Source organism: Electrophorus electricus, chromosome 21, assembly GCF_013358815.1.
Source record: "Electrophorus electricus isolate fEleEle1 chromosome 21, fEleEle1.pri, whole genome shotgun sequence".
NCBI lineage: Eukaryota > Metazoa > Chordata > Actinopteri > Gymnotiformes > Gymnotidae > Electrophorus > Electrophorus electricus.
This window is the reverse complement of record NC_049555.1, coordinates 1610073-1631110: the sequence shown is the minus strand read 5'-3', so window position 1 is coordinate 1631110 and position 21038 is coordinate 1610073. Positions and strand designations below refer to the sequence as shown.

Below are 21038 nucleotides of genomic sequence, written 5' to 3'. Positions count from 1 at the left end.
TTCTAGAATTCAGATTTTTAATTTAAGTTGTATTATTAACCATGAACATCAATGTTTGTTTCAGATACACACAGTAGAGTTTGCCTTCAAGCAGCAGAGGAGGATGACTTTCTCAGCACCTATATCAATGCTAACTATTTGAAGGTAAGTAGATTAGATTTGAATGCCAGATTTTATTTTATAGGTTTTCACAGTTCAGATTTCTGGTTTTAAAACAGCTTTCTGTGTTATGATGCTACATCAAAATATTAATTACAGATAACAGAAAAAAATCCTTAATTTCAACTTGTTTCAAGGCTTTTTTTTTTAATGATGTATGATTGGTAGCCTGCCTGAAGCTCCTCCCCCCAGCAAACTTTGTGTATGTTCCCAACTTCCCCTCTGATCTCCATGACAATGAATCATAGACACCCTAAAATCCTGCCCACATAGATTACCCTATTATGTTTCTACCCCATTTATTTAATGTAAGGCATGTGGCCTGCATTCTTAAATTCACCATTTAAGACATATAAGGCCAGATTCATAAAACTTGATGGTAACCATGCTATGCCAAAGAAAATGTGTGATTGGATGATTGGAGACAGTGAGAGTGAATAGAGGTAATCAGTACTTTGTGGAAGATAAGTGGTGATGTTTGTGAGAATTATACTGTGATCTGTGGTTCTGATTGGTGCTTGTCTGAGTTGTGATCTAAGGTTCTGTCTGGTACTGTGCTGTGATCTATGGTGCTGGCATAGGGTTAGATGCTTTGGCACTGCCTTGTGTTTGCTGGGGTGCCAGCCAGGACATAATATTTGCTAATTCCACATGACAGTGGTAGGCATAAAATACTCACTTTAATGTAAGTAATGCTCACAAGTAAATATAAAGCAATGTGAAGGTTTTCTGTGCATCTGCCCCACATTTAAGACATTTTGAGAACTGGATTTAATAAGTAAGGACCTTGTTAATGATCTTTTCTGAGATTTTGTAATCCTCATATCAGCATTCAAAAATAAGTAAAACAAAAGCACAAAAAACATGGGGCAGGGGCAGGATCAAATACATTCAGAGCACAATTATAACCATACAAAGACAAGCAAGTTACAACGGTAGCCTGATACCCTCAATGACCGATGCTGCAGGGCGCGGAGCAGGACACACAGACATGTTTATTGACATGTAGCGTATACAACGACGGCACTCAAACATAACAAATGTTTAACATGAACACTAACGATGGCACCACAAACATAAAACACATAACATAAATTAACATAAATACACGTGTGACTAGCAACACAAACAATGACCAACACTGAGGTACACATCAACAGGGTTTAAATACACACAACATTAAACCAGGTGCAGGTGTGTGCCATCATGGGGGCGTGGTCACAAACAATACAAAGTGACTTCCACTGCATGCGGTGGGCCATACCATGTGACCAGTGGCAAGGGGAGTGTTCCGTGACACATCCTCTGTCCTAAAAATCATTAAAATTGTTAAAAATACTACAATCATTGGTCTCATTTGAAAGGATGTTCCAGATACCAGAACATTAAAATTCCAGGCCTACTTGAAGACATTAAGAAAAGGTATTCCTAGCAAACATCCTTCCCTGTTTGCTGGGTACTAAGATCTAACATCTTCCTATTGCTGAAATGTAAATAAAATCAACCAGAGGACATAATTTTTTTTTCATATTTATTTATTTATTATTATTATTATTATAGGTATGGATAGGGAAACTAGTGTAAACTGCTGGTACTGGTACTGGGGTGCCATATAGAGCATTATATGTCAGTAACAAAATTTTGTAATTTTGTAAGTTTGACAGACAATATAGTTTCGCTAATATTGGAATAATATAGTCAATATTTACATTATTGTAAGGATTCATTCTTTTAACTTAAGCTTGTTAGACTTGCACTATTGTACTACTTACATTACTAAAATTGCATTACTGTTATGCAGTGCATGTCAGTTTGAGGACACGGAACCTGCATGAATGAGCGCAACACAAGTGCAGAATTAAACTTTGACAATGGCAAGCAACAATATATATTTCTATCATGCTGGTTGTTGCTGAGATAGTAAACAGCTGTGGCCTGACTGCTAGTCTGATATGACTGATAGCAGTTAAAGATATGTTTGACCATTCCACTAACTGAAAAGTGGCTTAACCTGCTTGTGAGTATGCCTTAGAATGTCATACCTTCATTGTGAATTCAAATAGAGATGGCTTGTTGTGATACTTGATACAAAATAAATGGATGAACATTTCCATTTGTCTAGAATAGCTCTGCATTTTCTTCCCTCTGCCCCAAAAGTTAGAAAAAAGTCCATATGCAGCTGGACAAGACATATGTCACCCCCTAGACAACTGGAATTGTGTATGGATGATGTTAGCCACAATCACTTCTTGTACCCTGCAATAGATACTCACCTAGAATTGGGGTATGTTCACCCATTCCTCTCTGACTTCCAAACTTACCCCTTCCCATCAGTCTAAAGTTTGTTGTAAAGGTGACAACGCACCATATAAATACATTTTACTTATGTCTCCAATGCTAAAGTTGAAAAATGAAAAATTCAATAAAATTCTGCATTTCCGGCCACTAAAAAGTGCATTTCATCAACTAAAATCCCCACTCAACACACATACTGTAGACTATGTAACAGAATGTTCTGAACTTCATCAGGTTCTACCATCTGTAGACTATATGGTGGGAAAGGGATTGATTACCTAAGTTCCTGAACCTGTAACAATTACATATGAAAGTGCTAAACCTCCTTTCTTTTATCATCTAAATTTCAGACAATTACAGAGCACACCTGCTAATTCCAAAAGCAGACACCAAAGATTAGAGCAAAGGTTAAAATCAAGAATACACACTGATAGCATTGTCATGTGTGCAAGGACACTGCAATATGAAATATCTACCTTGAGATAAAACGGATCATAAAACCTATTCATTTTTTGTGGGAATACCCTGTAGCCACTTTGTGTGTAAAGTGACCCTTTCAACCATCTGCTTATTTGTCATCACAAACACATGCAGACATACCAGTGGGAAAATATCATCTCTTTCCTGCATTCCTACTTTTTTATTTTTCTATCAGATTTTATGCTTTGTCACCTTATACTACATGCTTTGATAGTTTTGAAATATTTATTACATATTTGATTACCGTCATTTATCATAAACTCTGTCTATTTTGCCTATTATATGGGAAAACAACTAAATCAAGCAATGATGCATGATGAACACACAATAATGTGTTACTCATAAAACAAATGATGAAGCAGGAGATAAAACACAAATGTGACATTGTATAGTCTTTTATTATAATTCTGCAATTACTCTGTGTGTGTGTGTGTGTGTGTGTGTGTGTGTGTGTGTGTGTGTGTGTGTGTGTGTGTGTGTGTGTGTGTGTGTGTGTGTGTGTGTGTGTTTAGGGCTATGGTGGACAAGAAAAGGTATATATTGCCACACAGGGTCCAACTGTGAACACTGTGGGAGATTTCTGGAGGATGATTTGGCAGGAACACTGCCCAATCATTGTCATGATCACCAACATTGAAGAGAAAAATGAGGTAAGGAAGACACATATTAGATAATAGATAATATTGTAATCAAGTTTCTATTAGATTTATCATTAGTACTCTTTTGCTTAATGGTAATAATTTACCAACTTCTCCTGCACACATTTGAATTTAAAAGAAATTTTAAATTAGCTCTGTAGTTTCAGTTAGTATTTTTAAACTACAAACACAGGGCCATATTTCCTTATGTTTTGAATAAACACACATAAAACTATGGCAGAGCTGATATATTAAAGGTACACAGAAGCCTTTTTGTGTGTGCAGATGAGATCATTACTAAGCTGCAGGTTTTAGCACCTCACTTCAGAAATATTCACTTCATGAATATACATTTTAAGGAGTGGCACTTGAAGCACAAAATTAGGGGAGGAAATTTAGAAATTAACAACCTGTAGAGATTTACTATCATGAACAGAGTGGATAAGGAGAAGATTGCACAATTACTTTGTTTGCAAAGAGTGCTACAGCAATTATCAAAGAAATTGTCAACGAAAAATATTTCACCAGAAAATTACTAATAATAAAATTGTGTTGACTATCAAGTCACATTATATTGTCATTATTTAACGAAATAAGATGACAGATCTTTGAACACAGTAGAGTGACAGCATTCCTCACCTTACAAAAACTTCTGGCTGCCATCTACATGTTCACATCTACTTCATTTCAGCATACAGAGAGGAGAACTGCAGGCATCTCCCAGTCAACTCTACATTCTTGAGGGCAAAGATGTGCCAAGTATGACATATACATTTTCCAGGAGTGCATAATAAGACAGAGGTTGCAGAGGTTTTATTGTATGAAGTTCTTTAAATTATTGGCTTTACAATACAGACTATGATTTATATTGTGGTTAACATACATTTTTCACTATAAATAGAATTCTCAGGTTAAAATAGTCTGAAATCATCGCTATACCAGTCACTGTCATTATGTGTAATAGACAGAAAAGTTGAGATCTGCTCCTAAGAAATAATATAAAATGTATCATAATATAAATATTGGATCTCTGTAAAATAGTTTTTAATATGTGTGGATTACATATATTAGCGATAAGAGGAAAGCCTTCCTCTTTACTATTAAACAAACCTTTAACCTGTGGTTCCCTCTTTGTTAAATAAGAGCTAGGAGCTGCAGCCTGTCTTTTCATAAAAGCAACAATTTGTTTTTTTCTGTTCTTCAGCTAATAAAAATGGCACTATGCCTGAACCCAGTACTGTTGTGTGAAGAGCCATGATTACATGATGTACATGGTCACAGACAAAGAGGGTTTACACATCCAAGTTGGGTTTCAACACAATAGCTGGGTTCCATAATATAAGCACAGCTATACACTGTATGGTAATCATGTAATAATGTATTTTGGATGGTCCATATATTAATGCCAAAGCAATGAACCAGTTTGCTGATGTTACTGAAGAGATAGATCATGATGAATGAGACACAAACTCACGTCTGCTCCACATGCTAAATTTCTACACACTGCTGGTTTTGCATGCTTAGAAAATGTGACCCATTATGTTTTGATTTGGCTAAGAAATAGTACTAGATTTGACCAAATTCTCGTCTTTTTTAGAATAAATGAGACCAGTTTGCACATATTTATCAATATACCTGTTGTAACCATTACGTAATGGCATTGCTTTGCTTTCTTGAGTAACATTATTTTCTTTTGAGGATATAGCAGGCAATGATGCAATTGTCACTGCCATCTTACTTATGAAGGGACAATCATTTAAAGGCTGTTAGATACAATGTGTTACATTTTTATCTAGGTACATACACAGTTGTGGGTTTACTGCTATGATGCCTGTAGCTCATTCCTTATCACAACATTGCATTAAACCAGATACTGTATTATTTGGTTACTGAATATATTTTCTTGCCATCTAGACATCTTGATTTGCAGCATATTGTATGCTGAACAATGTGTCCAGTGTGAAAACAACAATTATTAGCAATGGCACACTTAATTTGAGGTTACCTTAAAAAGGTAAAATGTCATCTATTTACTGCTCGATTTAAAATATACAAAGGTGAAAAACAAAGAATAAAACACTGGAAACAGTTTTATGAATTACTTAAATAAACCAATCTTTGACTAAACAACTATATAATTTCTAGTGCAACACAATTATAGAAATTCATAAAAGATGGTTCAGGCTCAAGACCACCTAGCACCAAATAGTAATGTATCATTAATATCACTAATATCAAATCATGGAGTAATCAAATACACTGCTACTTTCTTTAATTCCCACTATGCTATTTATGCACCACTTACTTAAATTGCCAGTGCTTTTCTTCATCAGCACACACAAGATAATTATAAATTATGATAATAAAAATAAATATGATAATTATATGATAATAAAAATAAATATGATAATTTTAGGGTGGAGTAACAAACCAAATTGTGAAATTTAGGAATAATAATATCCTCAAAGCCCAAATTCAGAAGGCTGGCTTTTACCACCTTTTTTGCCATTTACTATTTGCATTTGTTTGTCTGGGATTTTCCAAAACAGCATGTAAAGAGTCCTATATTTACAACACAGGGGAAACTGAGGTACCAGAAGCAGCACCATTTTTGTGATTCAGGTCACACAATTCAATATGTCTGTGAAAGTTTCACTGACTCTGAGAAAGGCATGTTTGACCAACTGATTTAATGTACAACTGGTTGACTAAAGTGGGCACAGGTCAAGTGACCACTGAAGTGTGACCACTTTTAACTTGTGTGACATATGTTATATATCACTGATATATTTGTTTCACCAGTGGTAGAGCAAACAATTCAGAGACCAAAGTTTCAAACCGTTTTATTGGAAAACAACAATTTGAAATTGTGTAGTAAAAAGTATTTTAGAAACACTCTTTCAAAGAAGAGTAGCCTGAAAGCAAGTGGGTGGGTCTAAAGAAAACGGTGTTTCTTGAAGTAGAGGCCGCCACAATAATAACTTGTAATACTCTCATCTAGTACTCTAGGAATACTCACATCTAATTCTCTTTGAATACTCTCATCTTTTTACTCCAACTCCCCATATCTTATTACAACCTGTCATTATGGCAATATTTTCTTCTGTTATTAGAACATAAGAGTAAGTCTTTAATTTACAACAATTTATGATTGACAAACCTTAATTTACAACTTGAAAAACATGTACAACGTATTTTATTTGAATATTCATGTATCTTATTCAAATGTCTGCTGATGATTTATTATTTTGAACCCTCAGAAAGTTAAGTCAACAGATGGTAGAACCTGATGAAGTTCAGAACATTCTGTTACATTAAACATATTTTTGCTCAAGATGATCCAAAAAGATATATCGGAGATCTTACCAATAATGGAAGTCTTGGATGTAGATGAATGATGGAATACTAAATATAAAAGCAGCCTATGGGTGACCCACAGGTATCAGGGTAGACAGTGGTCATTGGTGTGACCAGTGCACTGCTGGCTAACTGATTATGAACATAACTAGTTTGTTTATAGACAATTACAGCATCAACTGATGCCTTTATCCAAAGCAATTTACAGTTATGACTGAGTACAACTTCAGCACCCAAGGGCCTTGCTCACAGGCAGTGGTGGGGCTTGAAATGACTTGGATTACTAGTCAAGTACCTGAGCTACCACTGCTCCACTTTTTTAAAATAAGCATTAATATGACAATTTAAAAGCATCCACATTCAAGACAGTAACAAATATTAACCATGAATTTATGTTGACTTACATTTCAACCACACATTCCAACTGAAGAACATTGCTGTCTTGTAAATCATACCACTTTGTACAATCATACCACTCAATCTGCAAAACAAAATGGCTAGAGAAAATTCAGTGTGCTTAATTCAAGGAAATTATAAATGTGGCTATAGTAATATGAAAAAAGAAAGAAAGAAAAACATTTTACAGGTTATGCTGCTGTGCTAAGAATTCCATGCCAGCAATGTAGTCAAACTATATACACCAGTTGAGTTAACAGAAACACTCCTGATAATTTATTTCCTTGATGAAAATACTGACCAGTCCTTGATTAGGTGGCTCAGGTAGAACGCAATAGGTACACATATAAGTTACTAAGTTTGTCTATTTAAACTAAAATACCAAAATTGAATGATTGTTTAAACCATAGGAAAACTACTTGTTTACCTAAAACAAATAAATAAATAATTAGTGGCATAAATACATAAAAAGAACAAAAACCTGGGATGTCATTAATGGAGGGATGAAGGAGAAAACAGGTAATTAACCATTTCTAAGTGAATTGCAGTAAACCTGTTCGGGTTCATAATGCAGAAAGTGTTTGGATTTCGAGAGCTGCAATGTATTGGTAAATTTTGCTAATGTGAAAAAATGGGAAAATGAAAAAGACATACAAGACAAGGACACTAAGGGACAGATTTTCGAAGTATTTTGCATGTGTTAATTGATTTTTGTAGGCACAAACTAAATTAAGGCTTATTTATCAAATTTGCACAAAAGCCTATGAAGACTAGGTCACCAGTGAGCTACAGGTTTTATCACCTCTCACATCATGGATGTGCATTTTAAGGAGTGACACTGTTGAAGTGCAAAACAACCTGCTGCAGTTTACTAATGAGAACTCAACAAAAAAAAGGTTTTTACTGGAAGAAGGCGGTGCAGTTACTGTTGTTTTCTAAGAGTCTCTTTCAGAACAGAAGAGAGAAAAAGAGAATATTTCACCAGAGAGTTACTAATAGTGATAAAATCATATCAACTACCAAGTTTCATTATATTGTCGTTATGAAATTAAATGAAAGATGGTCTAGAGCCACATTCACACAGGAAACATGCCCCTCCCAGCCTATGAAAACCTCTTGCTGCCATCAAGTGTTCATGTTGCTTAAGTCATTGCATTATGATTCACAAAGCATTCATGCATGTTTGGGCAGTAAGATGTATAAAGACATGAAAACGTGAACTGTATTGAAACACTGTTTACAAATTGTTAAAAAACTGCAGTAAAATGTGTATTAGTACGGTGGACTGATCTTCAGTACTGTTAGTATAGGCAATAAACTATCTGGTCAAGCATGTCACTTAACATCCATTTATGGCAAATATGTTTAAATTATGTTTTGTGTTCAAACAAAAATTTGAAGAAGAAAATAAGAAAAATAAGTTTTTCAAGGATGCATTTACACCACTGTATGTAAATGTGTATCTAGATGAGAGTGCAACCAATCATGTCAATATGTATGTATATGCTTGTGTGTGTGTGTGTGTGTGTGTGTGTGTGTGTGTGTGTGTGTGTGTGTGTGTGTGTGTGTGTGTGTGTGTGTGTGTGTGTTAGAAATGTACAGAATACTGGCCAGAAGATAGTGTAACCTGCGAAGGCATTGAAATCACTGTTAAACAGTTCATCCAGGCAGATGACTACAGCCTAAGAATCTTCACTGTGAAGGTAATTCTTTCTGACTTGCTGATCAGTGTTTTCAAAAAGCCTATATTTTTCATTATGATGTGTTATATAGAAAAATTCAACAACAAAAAAAAATCCATTATGTGTGTTTGTCTGTGTGAGTGAGTGTGTGAGTGAGAGTGTTAGGGTTAGATATATCACTAACCTTAGGGGGGGGAAATCTAAATATATATATATATATATATATATATATATATATATATATATATATATATATATATATATACACACGCACACACACACACCTATGTGACATATGTAAGACCTCAAATGCTGAAAGTGTTTAAAAGCAAGGTGTGTGTGTGTGTGTGTGTGTGTGTGTGTGTGTGTAGTATGAGGGTGAGGTGCGCTGTCTCAGGCACTACTGGTACACATCATGGCCTGATCAGAAAACTCCAGACAAAGCTCCCCCACTTTTACAACTGGTCCAAGAAGTAGAAGAAGCTAGGAAACAGGCTCTAGCCCACAGTGGACCAGTCATTGTCCACTGCAGGTACAATAACAAACATATTTTATATATTTTACTGTAAGTCCATACCACAATGTGGTATGATATAGCAATGTACTGAAAAATTATGAAATGATATCTTACCTAAGATACATTGACATCCTTCAGCCTTTTTGTCTCTGCTTTCTCAAAGTAAAGTATTTGTGTTGACTGTATGACTCCTCTCAGTGCAGGAATTGGCCGCACTGGGTGCTTCATTGCCACTACTATTCTGTGTGAGCAGCTGAGATGTGAAGGAGTGGTGGACATCTTGAGAACCACCTGTCAGCTGCGTTTGGACCGGTATAAATATATGCACAGTGTGCGGCATATAACCTATAGATAGTATGTTAATAATTCAATATATGCATGAACAGTAATAAATAATCTTCTTGTGTGTATAGGGGAGGCATGATTCAGACAGCGGAGCAGTACCAGTTTGTGCATCATGTGCTCAGTCTGTATGAGAGGCAGCTGAATCAGAGATCAGAAGAGTAGTGTCTACAGCAAACCCTAACCATCAGTCTATCAGCACCTCCTATCTGCCTGCGACAGACCTGAGCCAGTCATGCATACGTGCTCTTCCTGCTAGGCTGTATTACACAAAGATCTAGCATTAAGTGTGAGTTTATGAGTGTACCTGCAAGACTTCAACTCAGGACTTCAACTCCCACAATACCCTTATCTACCTTTGGAATCAGTAAGACTTCATAAGGCGTCATAGGGGACTGTTTTTTTTTTTGTTTGTTTGTTTGACCCCAATTTTATCCCCAATGTCAATTCCAACCTGTTGTCTCAGCATTCCCTTACTACATGATACCTACCAGCATGAGAGGATGAGGGCTACATGTGCTTTTTCTGCAGCATTTTTCATGCTGCAGCGTTATCAGGAGAGTACTGATTGCCCAGTTCATCTATATGGCCTGTCTGATGAACTATTTGGGATTAATTAAAATCTTAATACTTTTACAATATTACCCCAACACTAACAGTGGCCTAACACTTTAATTAAATGTCAAACTGCAACATCCTAACTACCAGAAATTTACCAGTAAGCAATGCTATACCTATCTTGTCAGTATCCCTAAAACAACTGTGAAGTGCCTTGGAACAGTCCCAAACATCCTTCACCATCTGTTGTCAGATTTAGAATTAAAAACAAATTTAATCCTTTCCCCCACTGACCTCCAAACCATCTAGCATATGTTGTATGAAAAGGGAAAAAAAAATAGAACTTAGACATGCAAAATGTCCGATTAAATAAGTATATAGAGCCCTTTGTAACTGGATGCCTAAATCAATTAAATATTAAGTGCCCTCCAATTAAATATAATGCGTCCTCCAAAAGAATTTGGACAGTCAATTTATATCTATTTTTATTTGTATACTAAAGCAGTTAGGATTTAATTATTTAATTTCATTTTTTCCCTCTTTAATCTACAAATTACAAAGCCTATTAACACTCTGGAATGGAGAACTTACGAACTGATTCAAGGATGGCTTTGTTGTGACAACAAATAAAAAGCTGTATAATTAATGCCAAATTTAATCTTTTATTTCACAAAAACACATTTACAAATAACCAATTAGTTTGCATAACATCACGTGACATTATGTGCGCCTTTCTGTCTGCTCTGAGAGGAAAAACAGTGAGTGAATGAGTTTCATTTTACAGGTCCATGCATAGCGCTACTTCAACCCACTGAAAATATCATTTTCCCTCTTCATTTGAGATACTTTGGCCAGCCTTTTCTCTAGGTTCAACTGTATACTTTTGTTTTTATATCCTGGCACCTAGGGAATTTCATTCTTTATGGTGGTGATTTTCAAACTAGTGATCCGTCCTGGGAAGTGAGCTGAGAAACGGTGCTTTACAGGCAGTTTTAAAGTTTCCCACTTTCCTTTGAAGATTTTCTTTAGTTGGCTAGACATTGCGTTTTGTATAATAAGAGAATTAGAACAGTGAAACTAATATGTGGGAAATAAGAGGAGCAGCCAGACATTGGTTATATTTCTGTGGCGTATTCTGTAGAGACATGGATTTTTTAATCCATTTTCTATTTTATTATGTGTCTCAAATCAAGCTTTCATGCAAGAGTTTAACTTGAATGAAATACAGATTATTTGTTGATGTACACATTTAAATCAAGTAAATGAATGCTTTTTTTCTGTAGTAGTAGTAGTAGTAGCAAGTATTGGCAACAATTTGCATTGCTGGTTTGACATACTAGTTCCTATTGATAGGTTTATTATGAATTGCCAATGTAATGTTTATGTTTTTCCCCTATTATGAATTTAAATACTTATTCGTCTTTATAATAATTGTTTTCACAATAGTTTTTAATGACAACATGGATATAAATCAGTGGTTTGGTTTCTGACTGATGGTGCTTTACCAGCAGAGGTGCATAGGCACAGTCAACAAACACTTAAAATTAATTCGTAGTTTAGGAGATTAAGAAGGTTTTGGGGAAACACTCACAAAAGTTGTTTTCATAAATTAACATCATTCTTAAAGTTGTTTATGAATCGCTAAGATTAATTCTCATTGGGAAATGCACCCCAGGTTTATTATGCTATTAAATTAAAGTAGTTTAATAAAATGTTTTTTCATAGAAGTGTTCTACCGCTAACATTCTAGATATTTTTCCATGGCCAAATGATGAGACCTTCCAGATTTGGAAATCATAAAGCAATTTTCTAATATATGCAGTTACATTTTTTATCACATTAAAACTATCCTTCATTATATTGACAATAAGGAATACTAATTTGCAGTCACAGTGCAGGATGGAGTGAAAGAGAAAACTTGATTTTAGGCAAATACTGTAATTGCAGCATTGTGTGAAAGCAAGGAAATATAAAGTGCAGTATTTCTCTTTTTATTCTATTATTTATTCTTATTTTTATATGTAGTATAAAGACTGCTCCCTGACTAACTTTGTGGCATTACACTTACCTATTATGTCAGATATAATACATGAGACTAATTGATTATAGTGAATAACAATCTTATATTGCATAGTCATGAAGCTATAGGCTATGACACCAATAACTGAGCTCCATATGGAAGAGATGTAACCAACCAAAAACTAGACAGGTTAGCACAGAGTTCCTCAAACTAAGCTCCTTTCTTCTGACCCAGCACCTTTTAACAGCAACATCAACGCTTGCTGTCTGGCCCATTCCACATCTAAAAGCAATACATCTAGTGGAGAAAAATAAAATAAAATTGGCCACAGTATGCAATTTTCCTGCCATATTATCTTTTAATTATGCAGTGCAAGCAGAGGGTTAGTGGAGAGAGGCCAGCAATTGTGTTTAAAGAATACAACCCATGCCAGCATTATGAATCACTATAAATACAACCCGTGCCAGCATTATGAATCACTATAAATACAACCTGTGCCAGCATTATGAATCACTACATAAAGAAAAGCAAGATTTTCTGTCAGGGCAGGTGAAATCCGACAAAACATCAAAACTGAAAAATGTGGCAGCACAGCAAACCGAGACACAGTTTGCAACAAATATAATCAGTTTGAACTAGATTTCATGTTGGTGTTTTGTGAAACACCTAATAGAGTCAGTATCAGAACATAGTCAAAAATATTTCTATATGTTTCCTTAGTCTGGCCCCACACAGGCTAAAAATTGCTTTCAGTTCATGAAAAAAAATGTTACAAACTACTGCACATACTACATTTAACACAGATACAAAAATATTTTTCTAATTTCATTGCAAGACAACATAAGTCCAACTGGCTTAATCACCCATCAGAAAAATTAATCATTTGAAATCTAACAAGATTGAGGAATCCATTCTAAAATGGTACTACTGGCTACATTTAGAGACAGAGATTTTCATCAATCCAAATATATTAAATCTGATTAAAAATCTTTAGATAATGTGTATATATGCACACTGGACTCAGAAACACCCTGTATATATCTACATAAAATGTAATCTGAACAAAACTGCACAACAGATAAATCGTCTGCCAAATGCTGAACATGTAAATGTAAGGAGCTTTGTTCAATGTTAAAGTTAGCATAGTGACAAAACAGCCTGGAAGCCCTATCAACTTGCTTCTTGTGTGGTATTGTCTGTTTGGTGTAGTCGCCTTGGCATAGCCTGTTTGGCATCACCTGTGGCTATAAGATCTGTGAACCGGCCCCATTTGATATGCAGTGCTGACCAAATCTGCAGAATTTTGGGATATATTACATGTACTGTGTAATGGACTGACCTCTAGGAAATGTTAAACATTTTCCATTTAAAAATTTAAAAATGATTGTCTTTCCATTGACCTCCATTGGCATCAAATGAAAATGTTAACAAAATGGTAACATACATATTTTAAATATAACTGCTAGATGAATCTATGGATGCATTATACCCTTTTATCAGGAGGAAAAAGCAGAATATATGAAGTCTATTCATGGTGGGTGCACTAACTGACTTTTCAATCTATAAACCATATGTTGAAGGGAAATAGGACTCAACTCAGGATAGATTCTTGTACTGATTTCATTATTTGGTCTTTCATCCTCACAGTATTTTTTTTTTCTCACGTAATTCCAGTGTAGACCTAGTAGTGAGGAAACTTTCAAAAAAGCATGTTCTTCTTGGATGGCCACGTCTATGATTGACTTCCCCCTCCACATTGCTGAATGAGAAATAATGACCATGCGTTAGCCTAGATAGGCTACAGATTTTTTTTTTAACAATCCCTCTATCCCTCTATTATCACTTTATTGATCCCTAAGGAATTTGTATCAGACACTGGACCTACATAGGCTTCATAAGTTTTCTTCTTTCACAAACTAGCCTATCAGCTTCTCTTCAACAAAGAGGCTATATGATTAGTAAACAGTCTGTACTAAGAAATGTTAGATTCAGTAAAGTTATCCTACTTTACTATCAAGCAGCTAAGTTAGATAACATTAAGATACCTTTCATTAGAATTGTTGGAGGCACTGAGGACCTTTTCTGTTATATCTAATCTGGGGTTATTTTTCTCCTCTCACAAAATGTTGTAAAATGTAATGCATGCAACTGTGATGTTCTGCGTATAGTCAGATCGGGCAGAGTACACAGATTTGACAGTGTTTTCCTCCCCACTGAAACTCTTTTAAGAGAAACTCTTCCACAGTAGTTAAGCAGGTGGAGGACATTCTAAAATATACCAAAATATACCAACAAACGCCACACAGCTTAAGGGTCAAAACAACTACTTAGTAATACAAATTTTCTCTTGCAAGGTATATGTAAAGCCCATTTAATGTTGGTTGGTGCTACTTTACCAAGTGGCATACTTGAAGCTATCAAATGAACTGTTGCACTTGCTTTACCCATTTAAAGTTTAATGCAACTAGGTTCAGGTATCTTATTATATGAAGTATAATTTTTGTGCAACCTGACAGGTGAAATGCGTCATGATGCATTTCAAATGTACTCAAGGTTGCAAGCATCACATTGGCATATTCTTTAAAATTATTATTATCTTCCATCTGTACACTATTATATAATTTTTGCTGCTTATTTATATTTGTATTTTTGTGTCATTTTATTGTAAGAATCTCAATATGTCACTGTTATTTAAAACATGTTCTAAACATGCTAGACTAATAGCCTACATCCCATGTATCAAAAACAAGACACAATTTGATCTAGTCCATGCAATGATTTTCTATTGACTCATCACACCACATTTGCTATTACATTCCCTAACATATTCTGTATCTGATCCCACTTCTCCCAAAATAATCTAGGATACAGTAATACACCACAGTCACCAGACTTCACTAGACAAGCCAATTACGCACAGCTTTGAAAGCAGCAGAAATGTATCGGTTTGTTAAACCTCTTTTCTGTCTCTCTTTCAGCTCTCTCGAGAATAATTATTTTCTGCCAGTATTGCAGCAGCAGTATAATGTTGAATTAAACAGATAAGAATGTATTATACAATAACTGTTTAATAACATATTACTGAGCTGCTATGATTTTGCAGACTATAGAAATACTACGACATATATCAATTAAAAGATTATAATGATTTTACAGTCATTTCCATATGCTGTATTATAGTATGTGAATAGTACCTTAGAACATTAGTAATTATGAGAAGTTGTAGTATTTATATTTGGAATCTCTGTTAAAAAAGGTGTGAATGTGTATAGATCTAGAAAAAAAAAGTTTTTTTAACAGTAATAACCTGGGTGTGGAAAGACGACTTTTTCTTTTCCATGGTAGACCCAAACAGTTCTCAGTATGCACAAGGAATATTCCAATCACTTTACCACAAGAACATATCTGAGGATGGACAAGAACTATTCCGATCACTTAATCCACATAAACACAATTCGGCAACGGACATTTACAAACCATGCTTAGCACAGTTTTCTCAGCACAGTTAGCTAACCATGTTACAGACCTTCTCAGGTGTAATGGTTTGATAACATAGATTCACTGATTGCTTCTACACAAACAGGGGTAGGTCTAATATAATAAGATTAATCTAATATGCTAATTTACTAATATTAACCTAATATATTAAGATTAACAACTAAACAGTAAGACTGGATTGAGAGGTTAAACTAAAATGTGGAAAAAAGATCAATTGTAGTACATCTCCTACAGATAGCCAATCAAGGGGTATACTACTTTTTATTTGAACATGTTGAAACAACGAATTCTAAAACACTGCAAAAAAAACCTATAATCAGTAGTCATTTGATCATATCAAATCCAAAATGGAGCACAAAACAAAAATGTCAGAAAATATAGCTGTTCACTACAGAAATTAATTTTAATGTATTTTCTTTTCCTGCCTCGAAGAAAACATAACAACAACATGAAAATAAATGTATCAGCACCTTTCTTGGTTGTCCAGTTGCTCTGGGAAATATACATTAACAAAGACCATCCAGTGGCATCCAGTGACAATAATTGATTCATGTTTCTCACATTTTTAATTAATTTATTTATTTGAGATTTTTGAGAAGGTTTTATTCTTAATGACATTAATCATGATATCTAACCACATGCTAAATTAACCTGTGGAGGTCTAAATTAAACAAAACCTGTTGTAATACTATAGTAATTGAAATAAAATGTATTATTAAATACAGAAAACTATATGTTAATAAAATAGAATAGAATAGACCCCAGAGATAAATTTAAATATGGAAGTGCAAAAATTGAGAGCATGTGTAATCATTTTAAAAATAATATATAGAAGTGTTTGTTTGACACTGAAGATTGTTGTTGTTTCCTTCACAGCCCACCTATGCAGTTTAAGAAAAATGGTTCTCTCTGCATACATTTGCCACAAAAAAACACTTGGATGGAAACATAGTTAGTGTCTCATCACAAATTGTCATGATGAGTAAAAGGTATTAGTAAAATCAGGCTTATCTAAAATTTTAACTTAACTGATAGACAGAATCATAGAATATAGTTAAATATCTGTGTAATTACTAAAACATTTTAATGGACTTGTGAGTATTCATGCTATGCTGTTTAATTATGTGAAAGTTTAGATAATTTTTGTAATGTGTGTATATATTTTTTATTATTATTGTATATTTTGTGTATTTCTTTGTGAAAGCTTGACTGATTTTTAAACTCATAGTCTGAAGTGTGCATGGTAACCAGGAACAGGTTAAACCAGCACATTCATTTAAAGCAAAATAATGTCTGGTTTTGTTCAAACATTAAACATGAAGAACTAAGGTTGTAGTAATGAGACACTCTGAATTATCTTTACACATCAGATCAACAGGACCTTGCTCAACATTGAGTGATTCTTCTAAATATACCTTTTCCTTTGTCTTTGTCTAATTTGTTCCTGTCTTTTAAAAAAACTATTTCAGTTAGTCAATAAAAAGCACTGATTCTGCACCTTAAGGTTTTATGTATGAAAATACCGAAACACTGTATCCAAACTAATCTTAACTATGTAAATAACAGCTGGTTTATACAATAATGTGGAGTATACGTATGCTTTTTTATGATAATGAATCACCAAGTGAATGTGACCCTACATTGAATTTATTTTTATTTCAATAAGTTGTTGTATCTATGTGGCTCTTCTATATAATTGATTGATGTATGTTTAGTATGTTATAGAATTTCAGCTTGTACTGCTTTGCATGAGCAAATGAATGATTTTAGTCTTTTCAAACATGGTAGTTTGTGAAATCATGACAACCTTATCAATTACATACCAAAATATGCTACCTACTACCCATATGCCCTTATCATCAACTGCAGTTCCAATGAAATATCAACCTGAAATATCCACCACCATCATGTAGCACTGAAGGGTTTTTTGGATCTGTTGGTATCATGTTTATACCAGTGACTTCTATTTTGTTCTGTATTTGTATTAACTGTGGTTGTGTTGCGGTTACATTTCAGAGTAGAGAGAAAAAGCTGGAGGTTAAATGGAGCTTCATTAGCTTAACTTAAAAATGGAAATGTGAATACATTTATAAATGTGAATACATTTTTAATTGCCTAAGCGTCATAGTGGAGAATTTTTTTTGATGTCACTCATTGTGAACAAGCAGGTTTGGTTTAAATGGGAATGAATGTGACTGCTCAGTGAGAGGGTTAGGATCCAGTTTAATGGTAATCAGTAGGCTGAAAAGGTTAAAGTACAACACAATCCAAAGAATGTAGTCTAAAACAGGCAGTGGTCAAATATCAGGAGAGGCAGAAAAACACTGCCTCTCCTGATATTTGAGATCCAAGGCGAGATCCAAAAACAAACAAACAAACAAACAAAAAACAATCAAAGGTCAATGGGCACAGTAGGATGCTTAGAATTACACTCAACAAGGTTACGTCAAAACTAAGGAGATTGCTGAGCAGGGTTACACAGGGAACAGGTCGGGTTGGTGAGGAGCAAGAAATTAGAAATCAGGTATGGGCTCATCTGGCATTAGGTGACAGTCATTAATCTGTGCATGAAAATGCAATTTTTAATTTATATTTTGAACAGAAATAGCCTAAATGCTGCTAACATTTCTACCTGTTTGATTTGAATACACTAACAAGAACTCTTGTGACTACTACACCTCTGCTCATTAAAAACATCCTTAAAAACCTTTTCTAAATCCAGATCTGTTTTCTATATTCTCACCCACTTGATTGTTAAATCTTAATTGTTGAAGATTCATTAAATTTAGTGTTTTATTTGTGTTTCTGATACTCAGCTCAGGGTAGGTTTCCAGACTACAACCCTACAGTTCTGAAATCCTCAATGATAATTTTGTCTCCCACATGGTACCAAATCCGACATGCTCATTCAGTAACCGTCGCCAGCTGGCAGGGTAAGAGCTAACAATGGTTTTCTCTGTGATGTGTAGCCCAATCAACTTGAACAAATCCACTGTCCAAAACACCCTTCCCGCTCCTAGTGTTGTAAAAGTTATTTAAAGTCGGTTCTGCCTGTCGTTCACTGAAAAATTCTATTTGGTCTATTACCTATTGAAATCACCAGCCCCTTCATTTGACAGGGTTTGCCTTTGAAGCTATTTTTTAAACTTGTTTGTTTTCAGGGAAATCTGACTGCAGTCTCATTTTCTTTAAACACATATACTGAAGACTGCCTTTACCAAACCTTTTTCCTTTATGAATTTCCTGCTTTTTTTTTTGTCATTTCATAGACATTCTGTTGTTATAAAGAAGAAGGTTTTTGTCACTGTAACATGGCCACCTTGCAGTAATTTACATGATTAGTTAAGATAATTGCCTAACTATCACAGTTGAGAATCTCTTTTGTAATCAATTTGCATCACTTCCACAGTCATGCGCTACATATTCCATAAAACCACACTCTGGAAATTTATGTCTGTTCATTTTAACATTTATGATATAGCCTTTCTGGTTCCGAGTTATTTATATCTGGCATTCTAACCCTAATTCTGTAAAAGTTGACTGTTCCTGCACTCTGGAGGCTGGGGGGCATTCCTTCAAAGCTTTGGTAATTACCCTGTCTTCTGTGGTTGTTGTCCCTAGTTGACCTGTAATTGCCTGTAACTGTTTGCTTTTCAAGAGTTTTGATAATCCTGTGCCAAGCTTCTGTGTTATAGCCCTAATTTAAAAATATTATCTTTCATAATCAATTTGTAATTGCATCATTATTTATTTGTTTGTTTGTTTTAATGGATTACACTAAAGTCTTCATGTTGGTCTAAGTCTGGCAATGACAGTGTGTTGATGGCCCAACATAGTTATTGTGTTTTTTGTCAAATGCCTAGCAGTCAGTCAGTTACATTGGACCATAAAATTCTTATTCTGCATTCCCTTGCATTCCAGCTAATATATTGTAAAAATACAAAATATATAAATATGAGAAAAAGGGAAAGGAAATAAAATAAAGGATCATTTGAGAAGATGTATATTATGTACGTATAAGCTGGGATGTATGTACATATGAGGTAGGTTGTTTTAAGCACGTACAATAAAAGACATTGGAGTGTGGAGTGTAATAAATGTAAAGTGCTCATTGAAATGTAGTGATAGACTAAGAGCAGTGAGACTTTTAAATGTTCTTTGTATAGTGCATAGTGTGCAAATGCAGTGCAGCAACAAAAAGCATACATGTCTGTGCGTATGTGTTTGCATGTGTTGGAGTGTATTACATTGTTAGACAGAAAGTTCTTGTGTCAGTGATGGTTGTTCAGTCTGTGCATAAAATCTGTTATTGAGTCTAGTTGATTATTTCACACTCCTGTACCATCTCACTGATGGTAGGAGTCTGAAGAGAGTTGTGTCTGTGTATGTGTGCTCTCCTGAATACCCTGGTGTGGTAAATGTCTTCCAGTGATGGGAAGACTGCTCCTGTGATGGCTTTGGTGTGAAAAATGTGCAAATTCTAGGAAATGTAGTTCCCACCTGCAGGTTTGGTCAATCCTTCACTGCCTCTACCTTACCGGGTTGCATGCACATGCTGCCCTCACAAATAATGTACCCTAGGAAACTCACCTCTTTGCGGTGGAACTTGCAGTCTCAAGCTTGCAGTACAGGTGGCTCCGCAATTGGACAGGAAGGACAACCCTTCAACACGCATATGTTGGGTCCAGGAAGAGGAATAGATCAAGATATCGTTGATATAGGCAACAAAGGATCTATTCAGAAACTCCCTTAGGACCTCTTGAATGTAGGCCTGAAATATTGAGGGAGCTGTGGTGAGACCATATGGCAGAACTAAGTACTCATAATGCCCGGAGGTTGTGCGGTCTTCCACTCTTCACCCTTCCTAATCCTTATTAGGTTATAGGCACTAAAGAAGATAAAAAGCAATTTGCTCAATGTGTTCCTCAGTCATTTTTAGTACTACACAAGGTGTGACACGTAACCCGATCCCACCAGTCCTCCATCCAGCGCTTGAACTCTTAGGGGCAGGCAAAGGAATCAGTCTTATCCCCAGTCTCCTCACAAACGCCCAGTCCATGGTTGGATACGGCCCTGGTGAAACACTTTAACCAGGA

General features: G+C 35.1%; 1 protein-coding gene across 3 annotated transcripts in view; it reads left to right on the top strand.

The window, feature by feature from the left end:
- Positions 1-19666, top strand: part of ptpn5 (protein tyrosine phosphatase non-receptor type 5) — an 88229-nt gene extending 68563 nt beyond the window's left edge. For 2 of the 3 annotated variants that reach the window (XM_027010494.2, XM_027010495.2), the window contains 6 exons: positions 65-144; positions 3447-3584; positions 8918-9028; positions 9379-9539; positions 9723-9836; positions 9938-19666. In XM_027010494.2, coding sequence (XP_026866295.2) covers positions 65-144; positions 3447-3584; positions 8918-9028; positions 9379-9539; positions 9723-9836; positions 9938-10031 — 698 coding nt within the window. In that variant the 3' untranslated portion in view covers positions 10032-19666. The remainder of the gene's footprint in view (positions 1-64; positions 145-3446; positions 3585-8917; positions 9029-9378; positions 9540-9722; positions 9837-9937) is intronic. The other variant, XR_003410665.2, reaches the window with a different exon arrangement.
- Positions 19667-21038: the final 1372 nt, after the last annotated feature.